This window comes from Anopheles stephensi, chromosome 2, assembly GCF_013141755.1.
Source record: "Anopheles stephensi strain Indian chromosome 2, UCI_ANSTEP_V1.0, whole genome shotgun sequence".
Classification (NCBI taxonomy): Eukaryota; Metazoa; Arthropoda; class Insecta; order Diptera; family Culicidae; genus Anopheles; species Anopheles stephensi.
In genome coordinates this window covers 47,848,815-47,861,509 of record NC_050202.1, presented here as the reverse complement: position 1 = coordinate 47,861,509, position 12,695 = coordinate 47,848,815, and the positions used below count along the sequence as shown (strand labels likewise).

Below are 12,695 nucleotides of genomic sequence, written 5' to 3'. Positions count from 1 at the left end.
AAAAATGGAGTGTTTGAGGAAGCAACACACGGGAAAGGTGGCATAGCTGGCATGTTCGCCTACCTGATCCTAGCGTATGCACATTAGTGTCCGGTAAAGCTCGTGTCGAATTGCTGCTGCTGTAGGTCGAGCCTCCCACGTTCATGCCCATGCCGCCCTCGTCCAACAGCTCGCACATCTTAAAGTCGGTGGCGTGCTCGACCAGCAGCTCGGCCGTGTCTCCGGTACGATCCATGATGGCGCACACCTCCTCGAAGCTGCGATCGGTCAGCGAGGTACCGCACCATTCCAGAATCTGGGAATGGGAAAAAGAGAACCAGACGAGGTGAGCATCGGAGTCGTTGAGTTGGCGTTGGCGTAAGCGTACCTTATCGCCCTGCTGGAGACCTCCTTTCTCGGCCGGTCCACCCGGTACGGTCCACACGATGTACGCGAAGAGCCGCCCATCAGCACCAGTTTTGCCACCGACCACACGCATTCCGAATCCTCGTGCTGTGGTAGAGAAGATACAATTAAATTCGTAAGTAAACTGCTAAATCTTCCCAACTTTGATTGATCGTACTTCTGTGCGCCTTATCCGAGGGATCTCTTCGCAGCAGGACGCTCCGTTTGGCGGCACACAGCGGTCCAGCATCGGCATCGTGTATCACGATCTTTATGCCTTCGCCATCGAGCGAGGTCTGCCGCTTGGGAGCTTCCAGATCCTCCAACGCCGGACACTGATAGACTGATATGTTCGCAGTGTTCTGGGCAGCTTTGTCCTTCAGTGCCGGAATGTCGGGTCTGCAAGTGTTAGGAGTTCGAAGCTTATTGTTAATGTCCATATGATAAGCGGAAGGAAAACAGCGATATCTTACAGCTGCGATCCACGCCGCTTGTGCCGTCGATCGTCGTCGACGATCAGTCCGGCCGCCTTCATGTCCGCCACCGTATGGTCGTCCGCCCCGAACTCGTTCCCGTCCGCCATCATCTTCATCGAGGAGCGGCGCGATGTGCTCATCTTCTCCGGATCGTCCGGCGCTAGCTTGACCGATTGCATCGCGTTCACCAGCACGCCCGGTGCGTACACGTCGTACGCCGACTTGCGTCGCGGCATCGGCGGTGGCAGATTGAGGCCCGCCTCGGCCAGGTTCGTGTCCGAGCTCATCGTTTTAAACTCATCGTCGTAGCTTCGCTGGCGTGACATCTTGGTCGAGGGCCGGCGGGAGAAGACGCGTGGCGTCCCCAGCTCCATCTCCTTCCGACCGCCCGGTGGGCTAGACGATCGGCTCGGTGCGGCACTGTGTCCCTTGCGCCAGTCCATATCGTTCTTCGGGTTCTGTACACCTTTCAGCTTTTCCAGCTCCTTCAGCGACGCCGGCGAAACGTCCGAATGGCGTCGGAGCTCGGGACTGCGCGGTGGGGCCAGTGCCGAACCCTTCCCATCGTCCAGATGCTGATTGAAGCCTAGCTTGATGTCGGAGTGGCGTCGCTGAAGCGTCTCCATTACCGGCACCTCCAGCGCGGAGTCGGTCGATTCTTGTGGTATGCAAATGCGGGACGCCATCTTTCGCCGACACACGCTACACCGCCAAAGATCCTAAGAGACGCACCGGGCGGAGGGAAACAAAGGCACACTTTGTTGATTAAAAGACACTTGCGAAACGGTGCCGTGACTCGCAATTAGGCTCCCAAGTTCAAAGGGAGCCGCCACGCGCCACACCACGCTCCTCACCAACTCACCAAGTCTTCCGCGTCCTGCAGTTTGCTGTAGCTGGCACAGTCTTCGCAAACCTTCTGATCACACTCGACGCAGGTCTTTTTGAAGTCGTTCGGTTTAAACGATTTCAGGCATATCCGGCACGAACCGGAGCGTGTGTTGAACTTGTTGCCCTCGCTCGGCACCTTCTCGAGGGTGGCCGCCTCCTTGTACGGATCGTCCTGTGGCGTTGTGTCGGTCGCGTCCGGCACCAGCGAGGGGCGTGGGGACATTTTGTTCACTTGCGAAACGAAACGAAACGAAATGCAGATTGGGTATGATGCAGATTTGAAATGGGGGGAAAAGGCCCAACTCACCTCTGTCCTGTGCCGTCAGCAGCGATGTGGAAAGGGTTTGCTTCAGCTTCCCGAACGCACCCGTGTTCTCCATCGATGGCTGCTGATGTGATGCCTCGTCGGTGGCCACCATCTGAAAGTTGGACCACCGGTACAGGTTGAGTGAGTAGGTTTGGATCGCAGTTGACCATAATCTATTCTCGGTCTTTTCCTATCCCCCTCAACTCCGACCGGCTGGCGGATGATGGAGAGGCCACTCGAGCCAAAACGTCGCGATTAAATACGCGCAACCCGCAACGTCGAGTGGGGTTTCAATTAAATGGCTGAGTCCCGTGCCACACATCAAAGTGCCAGTGGCGCAATGGCGCACCAGTACATTGGGAGCAAAATTAATATCTATTGACACAGTAGTTTAGCTCACGGACACGCTGCTGATGGCTCCGTTGCACGATAATTCCACCGCGAACAAGAAGCGGGCGTGTTGCACTACGGAATGCAGTGTATAAAGATCGCGATGTTATTGATCGCGATGTTGGAGCGTAACGGATGCTTTCTCCGTTCCCCACCAACAATAACCCAACCGTTTTCTAGACCAGGCCATTTCGTACAATTATTCTTTCGCGGTAGAAAGACTCGTTGTTTATGTTGCTCACGCACGTAACACAAACAGTCCAGGCACTCGCGTCGCTGGCCGTGGCCATATTTTGTTGTTAAACTGTACTGTCTGTCTCCCACCACCACCAGTTGCGCTTTGCAGCTATAATTGTGAAGCGATTATGGTGAGTGTAAAGTTTTGCGACCAAACCCTTCCACTTGGCGGTGGAAGTGCTTCCTGATAGCATTTCTGTGCGCGCTATTGTTTTGCCTTTCACTGTGTGTGTGTGTGAATTTGTGCTGGTGAGTGCTGGCGGCTTAAATGGGTGTAGCCCATGGCCGGGCAAGAAATGTCGAACGTTGTGTAATTAAAAGGAGAAAGGATGGCTTGAGAGGCGCTTCCTTTCGCTTCCGAACGGCACCACTGCCCGTTGGTGTGCCCGGAAGAAGCAGGCCAGCACTTGATGGCTGCTTTGAGGGGGGTAACAACGGTTGGTACCCGCACTCACAGCACAAAAGCGAGCTCCTTTTGTGTGGTTCGAAGCAAGAAAGCGCCAATATTGCCGCGGACGGGTTATATTTTAAATGCGCAAAAGCTTTTCGATTCGCGCAAATAGCCTTCCTATTTGCCAGAGTCAAAGTGGGACGTCTTTTAAAATGAAATATTATGTTGGCCATTTTCTTAACCCTACTTAAGGAAATGGTTCCTCAATTCCTGGTCGAAAGCAAATTTTAAATGAGATATTTAAAAATATTTAAAAATTATTTGGATTATTTAGTTCACAATTGCCCTGAGTGTTATTATTTAACTGTTAAAATGTGGAAAAGTCTTTTTAGCATCGAATATGTTTCCAACAGAGCAAATGTACACTGACGAGCAAATCAACAAGACCATCTTATTATCTGACTTAAAAAAACGCTATGTTTAATACTTGTTTTAGGCGTATCCTTTCCAAAATGTAGTGAAAACTTAAGCAATATTTTAACTACATATTACCCTAACTCTTAATGTGAATGTCCTAATTAAGAAATGTTTGAATAATTGCGTTAGAATAAAAATCCTTACAAATGTTGTAAAATTCACAACCATAAGACACAGTTTTTAGAATGACCTATCCAGCCCGTACTTAAGATTTAAAATATAAGAAGGAGGAGGATCTTCTGCTTCTTTGGCACTTCAACCTCGAAAGGTCTCGTCCTGCCGTTTTTGACGTTCTTCGACCTGATTTTAGTAGTAGTTGGATGGATAGTCGGGCCTGCAAACGGAGATCAAAATTTCGAAATTCACGACGCAATTTATATCGCCCAATTTTTTTACTACATTTATTAAGCTCCTGCTCATGTTATGGGTACTGTACCAGGGATGTTTATACATGTTTTGAATGGTACTTTTTGTAGCTTCTTAATTTAAAAAAAAATGGATCGAAATATTTACCTACTTACTTATCAGGCGCTACAACCGCTTTGCGGTCTTGGCCTGCTGCCGGAGCCTGGCGAGTCTAATGCGCTGTACGATAGTGAGATCATCGTACAGCTCGTAGAGCTCACCATTGCAGCGGCTCCTCCATTGTCGTTCCACACATACGGAGCTAAAAATCCTTCTGAACGCGGCTAAGAGGGCTTCGTCAGTTTTGGACAGAGTCCATGTCTCAGAGGCGTATGTGAGTACTGGGACTATAAATGTTCTGTACAGTCCCAGCTTCGTCCGTCGCGACAGTTATTTAGAGTGGAGAAGTTTTCTCAGGCTGTAGAATGACCGGTTGGCAGCCAGCACCCTTGCGCCAGATAGGTGACTTTTGGACGACTTCGAAGCTGCGGTCACCTATCTATACATCACCCCTGCGTAAATCAGTGTTTGTTAGCACCGACCCGAGGTTTTGTGCCGCACGCTCGATCCTTTGATAAGCTTCTGCTACATACGAGAGCCTCAAACCAATGATGTCTATGTCATCAGCGTTGATATGGATTGACTTATAGAAGATGGTCCCCGAAGTTTCCACCTCCGAGTCACGGATGGCTCTCCCTAGCGCCAGGTTGAACAGGAGACAGGCAAGCCCATCTCCATGGCGCAGGCCCTTGGTGGTAGCAATGGGCCCTGAAAGTTTTCCATCCACCTTCACCTGGCATGTGATGTGATGGTCATTGTCATTCTTACAAGCCTGGTAAGCTTGGCCAGGATTCCAAAAGAGCTCATTGCGTCGTACAGTTTTACCCTGGCTATGCTGTCATATGCGGCTTTAAAATCAATGAAGAGATGGTAGGAGTGGAGCTGCTGCTCCGCCATTTTCTCCAAGATTTGCCGCATCGTGAAGATCTTATTACTTTGCTACGGGTAAAAGTAAGTCACAGAAAGCCAGAAATGGCAGGCCGAAACCTTTCAATATTTCAAAAAATATTAGAAATCGTATTGTTTCATTCTATACAACTTTGCCCTCAACTTTTCTAGTTATTCTCAAAAAACTGGAGGCCTTATTGTGCTGTTACGCACTGTATTGTAGCTTATAACATTTTTACAATACTCGGTGGTGTTATTTTTCTATCCTCCACTGTCTGTATTTATGTTTCAAAAATAGTTTCAAAGTGTTAGACATAGAACTGAATGGAATGGAAGCTATCAATACGACCAGTCCCGGAGGTTCCTGATGAATAAAAAAAAAAAAAATGAATGGAAGCCAAAGGGATTTTAAGTACTGTAGAGCAAGTTCTGCAGGCAGTAAAATCAAATTAACCAAAAACAAATGTAATAAAAGAACCGATAAATCGGAAAACTAAGTATCTCGCATTTGAAAAATCCTTTATCTAGTGCTTTAGAATTTTGAAGAAAAACGAAAAGTATTTTAGGTTTTAATCTGACACAGTTGGAAAAAGTTTTGTCCGTATGAAACAGTCCAGTTTCACCTTTCTCGGTATGCTTTTACAGGTTATCGGTATGCTGTTACAGTATTTGAGTATCGTTATCTAAATATACCTTTTTTAAGCCCTTACGAATCACCGACCGTTTTATCTAAACCCGAGGTCATTACATTTTTCTCGGAAAGAGCCAAACTGTACAGAACAGGCTGAAACTGCGAACCAGATATTCCTAGCCGGTGGGGTTTGGTTTTGATAAATTGTTAGAATCGAGATGGAACTTCTGAACATGTCGCATATATTGAATTGCGTGATGTGAAAAAATGGTTTTGTTAACGGTTAACGAGAATGCTGATATATAGAAACTGCAAAATCGACAGCGGCGCCAGTCTTCCGGGACTCAAATCTCATCTAGATCGTCCTCTCGTAGTGAGCAGTGACACCATCCAACTACGTGGTCTTAGTCAGTGAGTATGACTTTTAAGTTTAGTAGAACGACGAAAGACTTCGGACCGTCAATTTCTCCCTGCACTCTTATTTCGCATGTTTTAACGGGCTTCTTGCTTCAACGTCTCACTAAAATCCATAAGAACACCTATTAAAATGTGAACCATACCATGCTGAGTACTCAGGATTCCAAGGTCTCTGTTTGCCACATTACGTACGATGGGCGCTTTAATTTTCTCCTCTTAGGTCATGCCTGCCATTTTTGGCTTACTAGACTTAATGATACTCCGGAACGGCGATACGGGGGAAAGGGTCCGGATAGGATTTGAACCCCGGTCCTACCGTATGGAAACCGGTGCAGTTGTCGCCTCTACCACCGAGCCGCTTTAATTAGTACATTAAAAAATTGTTAAAGCACAAATGTCTGCCTCCCTGAAGGTGGTCTACAATTCGCTAGCAAGCCTCCTTAAACCTCTCTTCACAGGAAACTCAGAGGAAACACAAATTGTTGGTACCATCCGGACGAGATCTTAATGCTTTGTGAGTGTTTCCAACATGAAATGAAATCACCTAACTAAACTTCCGACACCCAACTTAACTGATGCTAATCGTAATTAAACATTCACCATCTCCTCACGGTACGTTTACACGATCAAGGTTATGAATGTGGATAAGGAAATGAAACATAAGTAACTACTGGTACAAGATTTAACATAGCTAGCCTGACAAATATTGGTGTACACTTGATAAAAAAGTGTTTAAGATATTGAACAAAATCCTCTAAAACTTGATTAAAATTTGTTGTCATTTGAAAACGAGTCTCACAATGAGGTGTAAACGAAACATTATCAGTAAGGCCAGTTCTCTCTTAGGCTGAAAGTTAGCATAAAATGATGCTTCTCTTCTTCGGGGCCACTACAACCTCGAGAGGTCTCGGCCTGCCATTTGTTGGCTTTCTGTGACTTGATTTTACCCGTAAGCAAGGTAGTCAGCCCTGCGTACGGTGAGGCGGTCCGGATGGGATTTGAAGCACGGACCTGCTGTGTGAAGTTCGGCACCGCTGTCGCCTTGGCCACTGGACCGGTCAAATGATGCTTACTTTACTCATATCTCATAACATTTCCCATAGCTTATAAGGAAAAGCTGGGAGCGATTAAAATTTAACAGTGTCCCCACTTTGATGCCCCACTGCTGTATGGAATAAAGCAATTGAATGGATCTCAAGCCGGTAATGGTTGGGATTTAAAATTCCCCCTCCCCCCGCCCCCCCAGAAAAAACACCATTTTTAAGGGCATGATTAGTTCTGGTAGCAAACCTCCCTCCCTCCCCAACGACGTATCTTCCTCTTTGGGCGTCGCCCAGTCGGGATGGGCCAGCCACCATCAAAATGTGGCTAATAATCATTTTTGGATGCAAATTAAATTATGCAATATTGCGTTCGTCTCTGCCATAGTGCCCGGTGAGGGTGGTTGGGATGATGTTATGCAAAAGGAGTCTTCCTCAGCGGCTTCTTCTACTTCCCCGGCACACTTGCTACACAATCCGGAAAAATGGCGTCCAGAGAGCTGCAACGGCGCTCAGCGAGATCACGTTGACAACTGACAGTGTTGGGGATGGAAGCGACAGTGTGTTTTGTTGCTGTTTGTTGTCCACCACTCGGCACTCTATCTCCACTAGCTGCTCCATCGTCCCCTTCCTCTCCCTTTCCCGCATTCCCCACCGGGACTAAATTCTGTTGAGCCGGAAGAAGCAAATGCTGCATAAATGAGCAAGAAAGATGCCCCGGAAGCCTGGGATGCAACAAACGGGTCTGTGTGTGTGTGTACGTGCTTCCATCTGGCGGGCCGTATGCGTCCCGTCACAGGGTATTCGCAGGGACGACAGGGATTAGTAGTGAACCGGATTGTGATGTTTGCTTTTCGATGCTTTTCGCACAGCGTTGCGTCCCCCCCCCCCTGCGTTGTCCGAACGCTTCCTTAAAAATGATGTCTTCACCAGCTTACGGAACGGGCCGGGACGGGCTGGTGGTACGTACCTTCTTCATGAACGACATTACGTTTGCTGGAAGCATTTTGAAATGTTAAATTCCGCCGCAGCGATCCCCTCGAGCGTGTGGCTGTTCGGTAGGTTGATGACGTACGTTCCCTGCAACGAGAAGCCGGAAGAAAAGCGGAGAAAAGAGGCATTAGTGATTCCGTTTTCCTTCCTTTTTTTTTCGCTCTCCCATCTCTCTATTTATTTGAAGCACAATTTCACCAGCAACAGTTGACGATTGGACGATGGACAGACATGGGTGTTTTTTCTCTATTTCACTCTCTCGATCTCCCTTGGGAGCATCGCGCGGATTGGATTGCTCTGTGTGAGGTCGGGTTCGGCGCTGGAGCCTGGAAGGACATACACCGTCACGGACCACGGTAAACGGGCAGATAAAATCAGATGCGATTTCCGAGCAATTTGTGTGTGTAATGCGATATTGAAAAATTTTCGCTGCAACATATTGGAAAAACGAACGAACGAACGAACGATCCGGTGCTGGTCCGAACCGGTGCCGTCTGTTTAGGGTGAAGCAATGTAGAGAAACAACAATTGTGCTTCGTATCTTTACGGGGTGGGGTGGGTTGTTTGTGCCTCCTCCTCCAGGGCTCTTCTTGCCATCAGCGAGCAACAACAATATGTATGTTCCAGGAAAATAACGAGTTGTTGACAGGCTGTTGGCGCAGTGGTTACTGTACTGTACAGATTTTACTGGGCACATGTTACGCGTTTACTGTAGAGTGAATTATTTGTGGCATGTGTGAGAAGCTCTGGGGCCATTTGGGGGGCACCAAAGAACTCGGCTTCAACGGTGTTATCAATCTTTGGGGTAGGAAAAGAGAATTGCCTTGATGAATGTGTGTTCAGATCTCGAATACCGTGATAAAACAATTTTTTATTTTAAACGATTATTAAGTTATGTAATTTTGCCAGTTCTAAAAAAGAAAAGAAAATTTGAAAGTGACCATAAATGCACGAAAGCTTCAGAGACCATAGTGAGGCAATACAGTGCGTAACAGAAATAATTTTTTATTCGGTAGGAACAAAATTTTCATCTACAAGAGCAATGTCATCAGGTTACAACTAATATTTTTGAGGGTTTCTACTACTTTTTGAATTTGTACTTTTTGAATATTTGTGCTACATTTGAACACAATTTGGTGACATTTTAACAACAATTTGATGGATTTCCCCTTCCTTGGTACTACAACCTTGAAAGCCTCCTGCTTTCCTGTGACTGGTTTTTATCCGTACCTGGGTAGCCATTCCGCCAGTTGGGGCAGTACAGGGGCCGAATACCACATCCCAAGGCAGGACCGGGGTTCAAATCCCATCCGGAAGACCTCCCCGTACACAGGGCTGACTACTTTCCTACGGGTAAAATCAAGTCACAGAAAACCAGAAATGCCAGGCCGAGACCTCTCGAAGTTGTAGTGCCAAGGAAGAAGAAGAACGATAGCCAGTACTGGTCGGAGGCTGTCTAGATGATATTTGAACCCCAGTAGTGCCGTGTAAAGTCCGACGTCGCTAACGGCTCGGGCACCGGATAACACCAAATTAAAAAAAAATCAAAATTAAATAACTTTAAATAGAGCGCCGATGGGCAGTTAATTTAGTAGAAACTTTATAGTTAAACGTAGTTCTAAAATATCCTTGAAACCTTTTATTAAAAATCGAGGATTCCTACCAATTAAATAGTTCAAGTTCTTTTTCTTCTTCGGTGGCATTACAACCTCGAAAGGCATCGGCCTGCCATTTGTGGCTTTCTGTGACTTGATTTTACCCGTAGTAAATTAGTAAATTGGGGCGGTCCGGTGACCGCGGTGACAACGGCGCCGGTCTTCACATGGCAGGACCGGGGTTCAAATCCTATCCAGACCGTCTTCTCGTAAGCAGGGCTTGACTACCTTGCTACGGGTGAAAGCACGTCACAGAAAGCCAAAAATGGCAGGCCGAGACCTTTCGAGGTTGTAGTGCCACCGAAGAAGAAATAAGTCAGTTCTGCGTACGGGGAAGCAATCCGAATGGGATTTGAACCCCGGTCCTGCCGTGTGAAGCGGTCTTCGGCCACCGGACCGCCACTGGTTGAAGTTGCCTCCTTGTTATTCAGTCTCGTTGTTTTGTATAATTAGAATAGAATTTTCCTCTGCATATAGCTACTTCACATACAAATTGGTTGACATTTTCAGAATTTATAGATATCTAGAGTTAGAAAACACTCAAATAAAAAGTCACTAAACTTTTCGTTTTTTTTAACTTAAATTTTCATAACCCAGAACCTAAATGTTATAACATGGGGTTTTCTTAGTTTTAACCTTTATTTTCGAAGACCATATTTTGTTTTGTCCTAGCTTAATTTGGATTTCTAAAGGTTTCATCCCGCCAAATGCCTACTGTGATGGTGATCATGCTCATAAATATACGAAATAATATTCTTTTGCTGGCTCTCAATATGCTTCAAAGAAATGCATTTGAAAAATTTGCTAATTTGTCAGGACTCATATTTCCAAATAATAAATGGAAAATTATGTTCTTAATATCCGTTTAGAATTTATATCCCCACCATGCTAACGAAGCTTCCTGCTAAATTTTTGGGCACGATATTCAATCAGTTGCAATCAGTTCCCACTGGAGATGAGGTTTCATGCATGAAGACAAAACATAACATAATGCAGGTATCTCTTCAAGAGAATTCGATCATGACACTTTCCAATTACATCCCACAAACGCAAAGTTCTTTAAAAAGGACGACCATTAGGTTGACTTGCCAAGAACATTACGAGTTAACAATTTCAAACGCGTTTCGTCTGTCAGCGTTTATTTCACGATTAGGCAAGGACTTTAAGGATTCTTCCAGGTTTTAATATTTATATTGTACTAATTGAAGGGGAAATTTAAAATTTTCTAGTATTACAGTACAGAATAGCCCGGATAGAATAAATGCGAATAAAATTTACACGTCTGATCTTTTATCTTTGGCCTTGGACCCTACGCTAATTACTGAGCTAGGTGTCTGTTATTCGGACTGTAATCCCTGCACCATGATGGCGAATGACGGTTAAGTGTATATTTTACGCAAGCTCAAGAAAATAAGCTCTCAGGCTTGCAGCAGGATCTTTAGGCCAAGACCATTTCTCAGGACAGAATTTAGATCGCCTGAGTTTGATTACAGTGATTCACTATAAAAGCTGTATGGCTACTCCTTCTTTTTCTTTGGCACTGCTACTTCGAAAGGTCTCTTCGAAAGCCTGCCATTTCTGGAATTTTAAGGACTTGGTTTTACCCTAAGTGGATAGTTAGTCCTGTGAACATCGGTTCTGCGGTATGAAGATCGGCGCCACTGTCGCATCGGCCACCCGAACGCTTCAACTTCCTACCTTGCTTGAAATAGCTCAGTCGATCTCGACACTAACAGAAACAGTTTTGAACTAATCTTGCGTACCACGTATTGAGACTAAAGCAGTCCTGCTTTTCTATTTTTTTCCATTTACGTTCTTTAATTTGTTCTGTTTTTGCTTTCTTCTTTTTCTTATATAATTATGTAGTCCGTATTAGATTTGATGAATATTTTATTATTTAATGAATAGGTGAAACTGAGAGGGCACAGTTAGATGGCACGCGGTATAAGCGAATTATCTGTAAAAAAATTAGTGAACTAGAAGAGGATCCCAGATTCGTTTCAAGAATTATAATGTCCAGTGACGACCACAAGACATTTGCAGCATATTTTACCAAGCAACGAATAGCAACGTCCAGAGCGACATAACTCGAATCGGTTTAATATCGTCGAGAAACATATTTCCACAATGGATGAATGTAAAAAAGTGACAAGAGTTTCTACGAGGTTGAAGTCGGTAAATATCTAAATGTGAGAAATAAGCTTATCCGGCCATGGCAATTGAGTTTTGCAAAGGCAGGATAATGCCACGTTTCCTTGCTTTAAGCTGGATAACTCAGAAGCTTTGCACAATATTTTGATAGATTTTGATGTGTTAGAAAATTTTAAGAATATACGAGTAATAACTATCCTATCTTTTCGCATTTTTGAAACATGAAAACTATTTGAGAACTTTAATAAGCCGAGATGTCCTACTCGTGATACTGAGGAGTGATCGTGCAGGGTACTCTAGAATAAAAATATTTGGCCGTAATGACTCTTCGATTGCTGCATCTTGCCTGAAACCAAAGAAGGTGTCCCTCGAATCATAAGCATGGCGATATTTACCGTCCATTTTAAGGATGCTTCCAAGAAACCTGCGTGTTATTTCTTAAATAAATATTTTTTTTTCAACCTATCTTTTCTGCCAGCAACATTTTCAATGAGCGCTTCATTAATACCGCCCCAAAAAAATGAGTCTTGATTAGGCTGATTCGCGAAACGGAAGTGAACCAGAAATCGGACTTTTGCACCTTTCGGGACTTTTGCACCGATTTTGGCTACGGTCCCCAACGGTCCTGTAACACCGTCGCTTTGAGTTTCCTTGAACCGTGGCTTTTGCCACGATTATAACACGTTGACGTTGGAGAATTGAAGGGCATTAAATGTGCACGCGAGACGGAGTTTCACGCAGTAGAGGCCACTGTGTCTTTCAGCTATTTAAGTGACAAGTTCTTCCCTAATGCTTTTAAATAATCCCGCCATGCCTGCCATTTTTGTCAATTTCTGGAGGTTTTAATGGATGGATTTAAAGTCCTAAATCCAGATGATATTGTCAGGAGGACCATAATATAGTAA

General features: G+C 45.3%; 1 protein-coding gene across 1 annotated transcript in view; it reads right to left on the bottom strand.

The window, feature by feature from the left end:
• Nucleotides 1-12,695, bottom strand: part of LOC118507080 (regulating synaptic membrane exocytosis protein 2) — a 32,787-nt gene that overhangs the window by 7,186 nt on the left and 12,906 nt on the right. The window contains exons 2-8 of the mRNA XM_036045063.1: nucleotides 7,962-8,071; nucleotides 2,056-2,167; nucleotides 1,723-1,979; nucleotides 858-1,579; nucleotides 563-783; nucleotides 368-492; nucleotides 64-295 (exon numbers count right to left, since the gene is read on the bottom strand). Coding sequence (XP_035900956.1) covers nucleotides 64-295; nucleotides 368-492; nucleotides 563-783; nucleotides 858-1,579; nucleotides 1,723-1,979; nucleotides 2,056-2,167; nucleotides 7,962-7,997 — 1,705 coding nt within the window. The 5' untranslated portion in view covers nucleotides 7,998-8,071. The remainder of the gene's footprint in view (nucleotides 1-63; nucleotides 296-367; nucleotides 493-562; nucleotides 784-857; nucleotides 1,580-1,722; nucleotides 1,980-2,055; nucleotides 2,168-7,961; nucleotides 8,072-12,695) is intronic.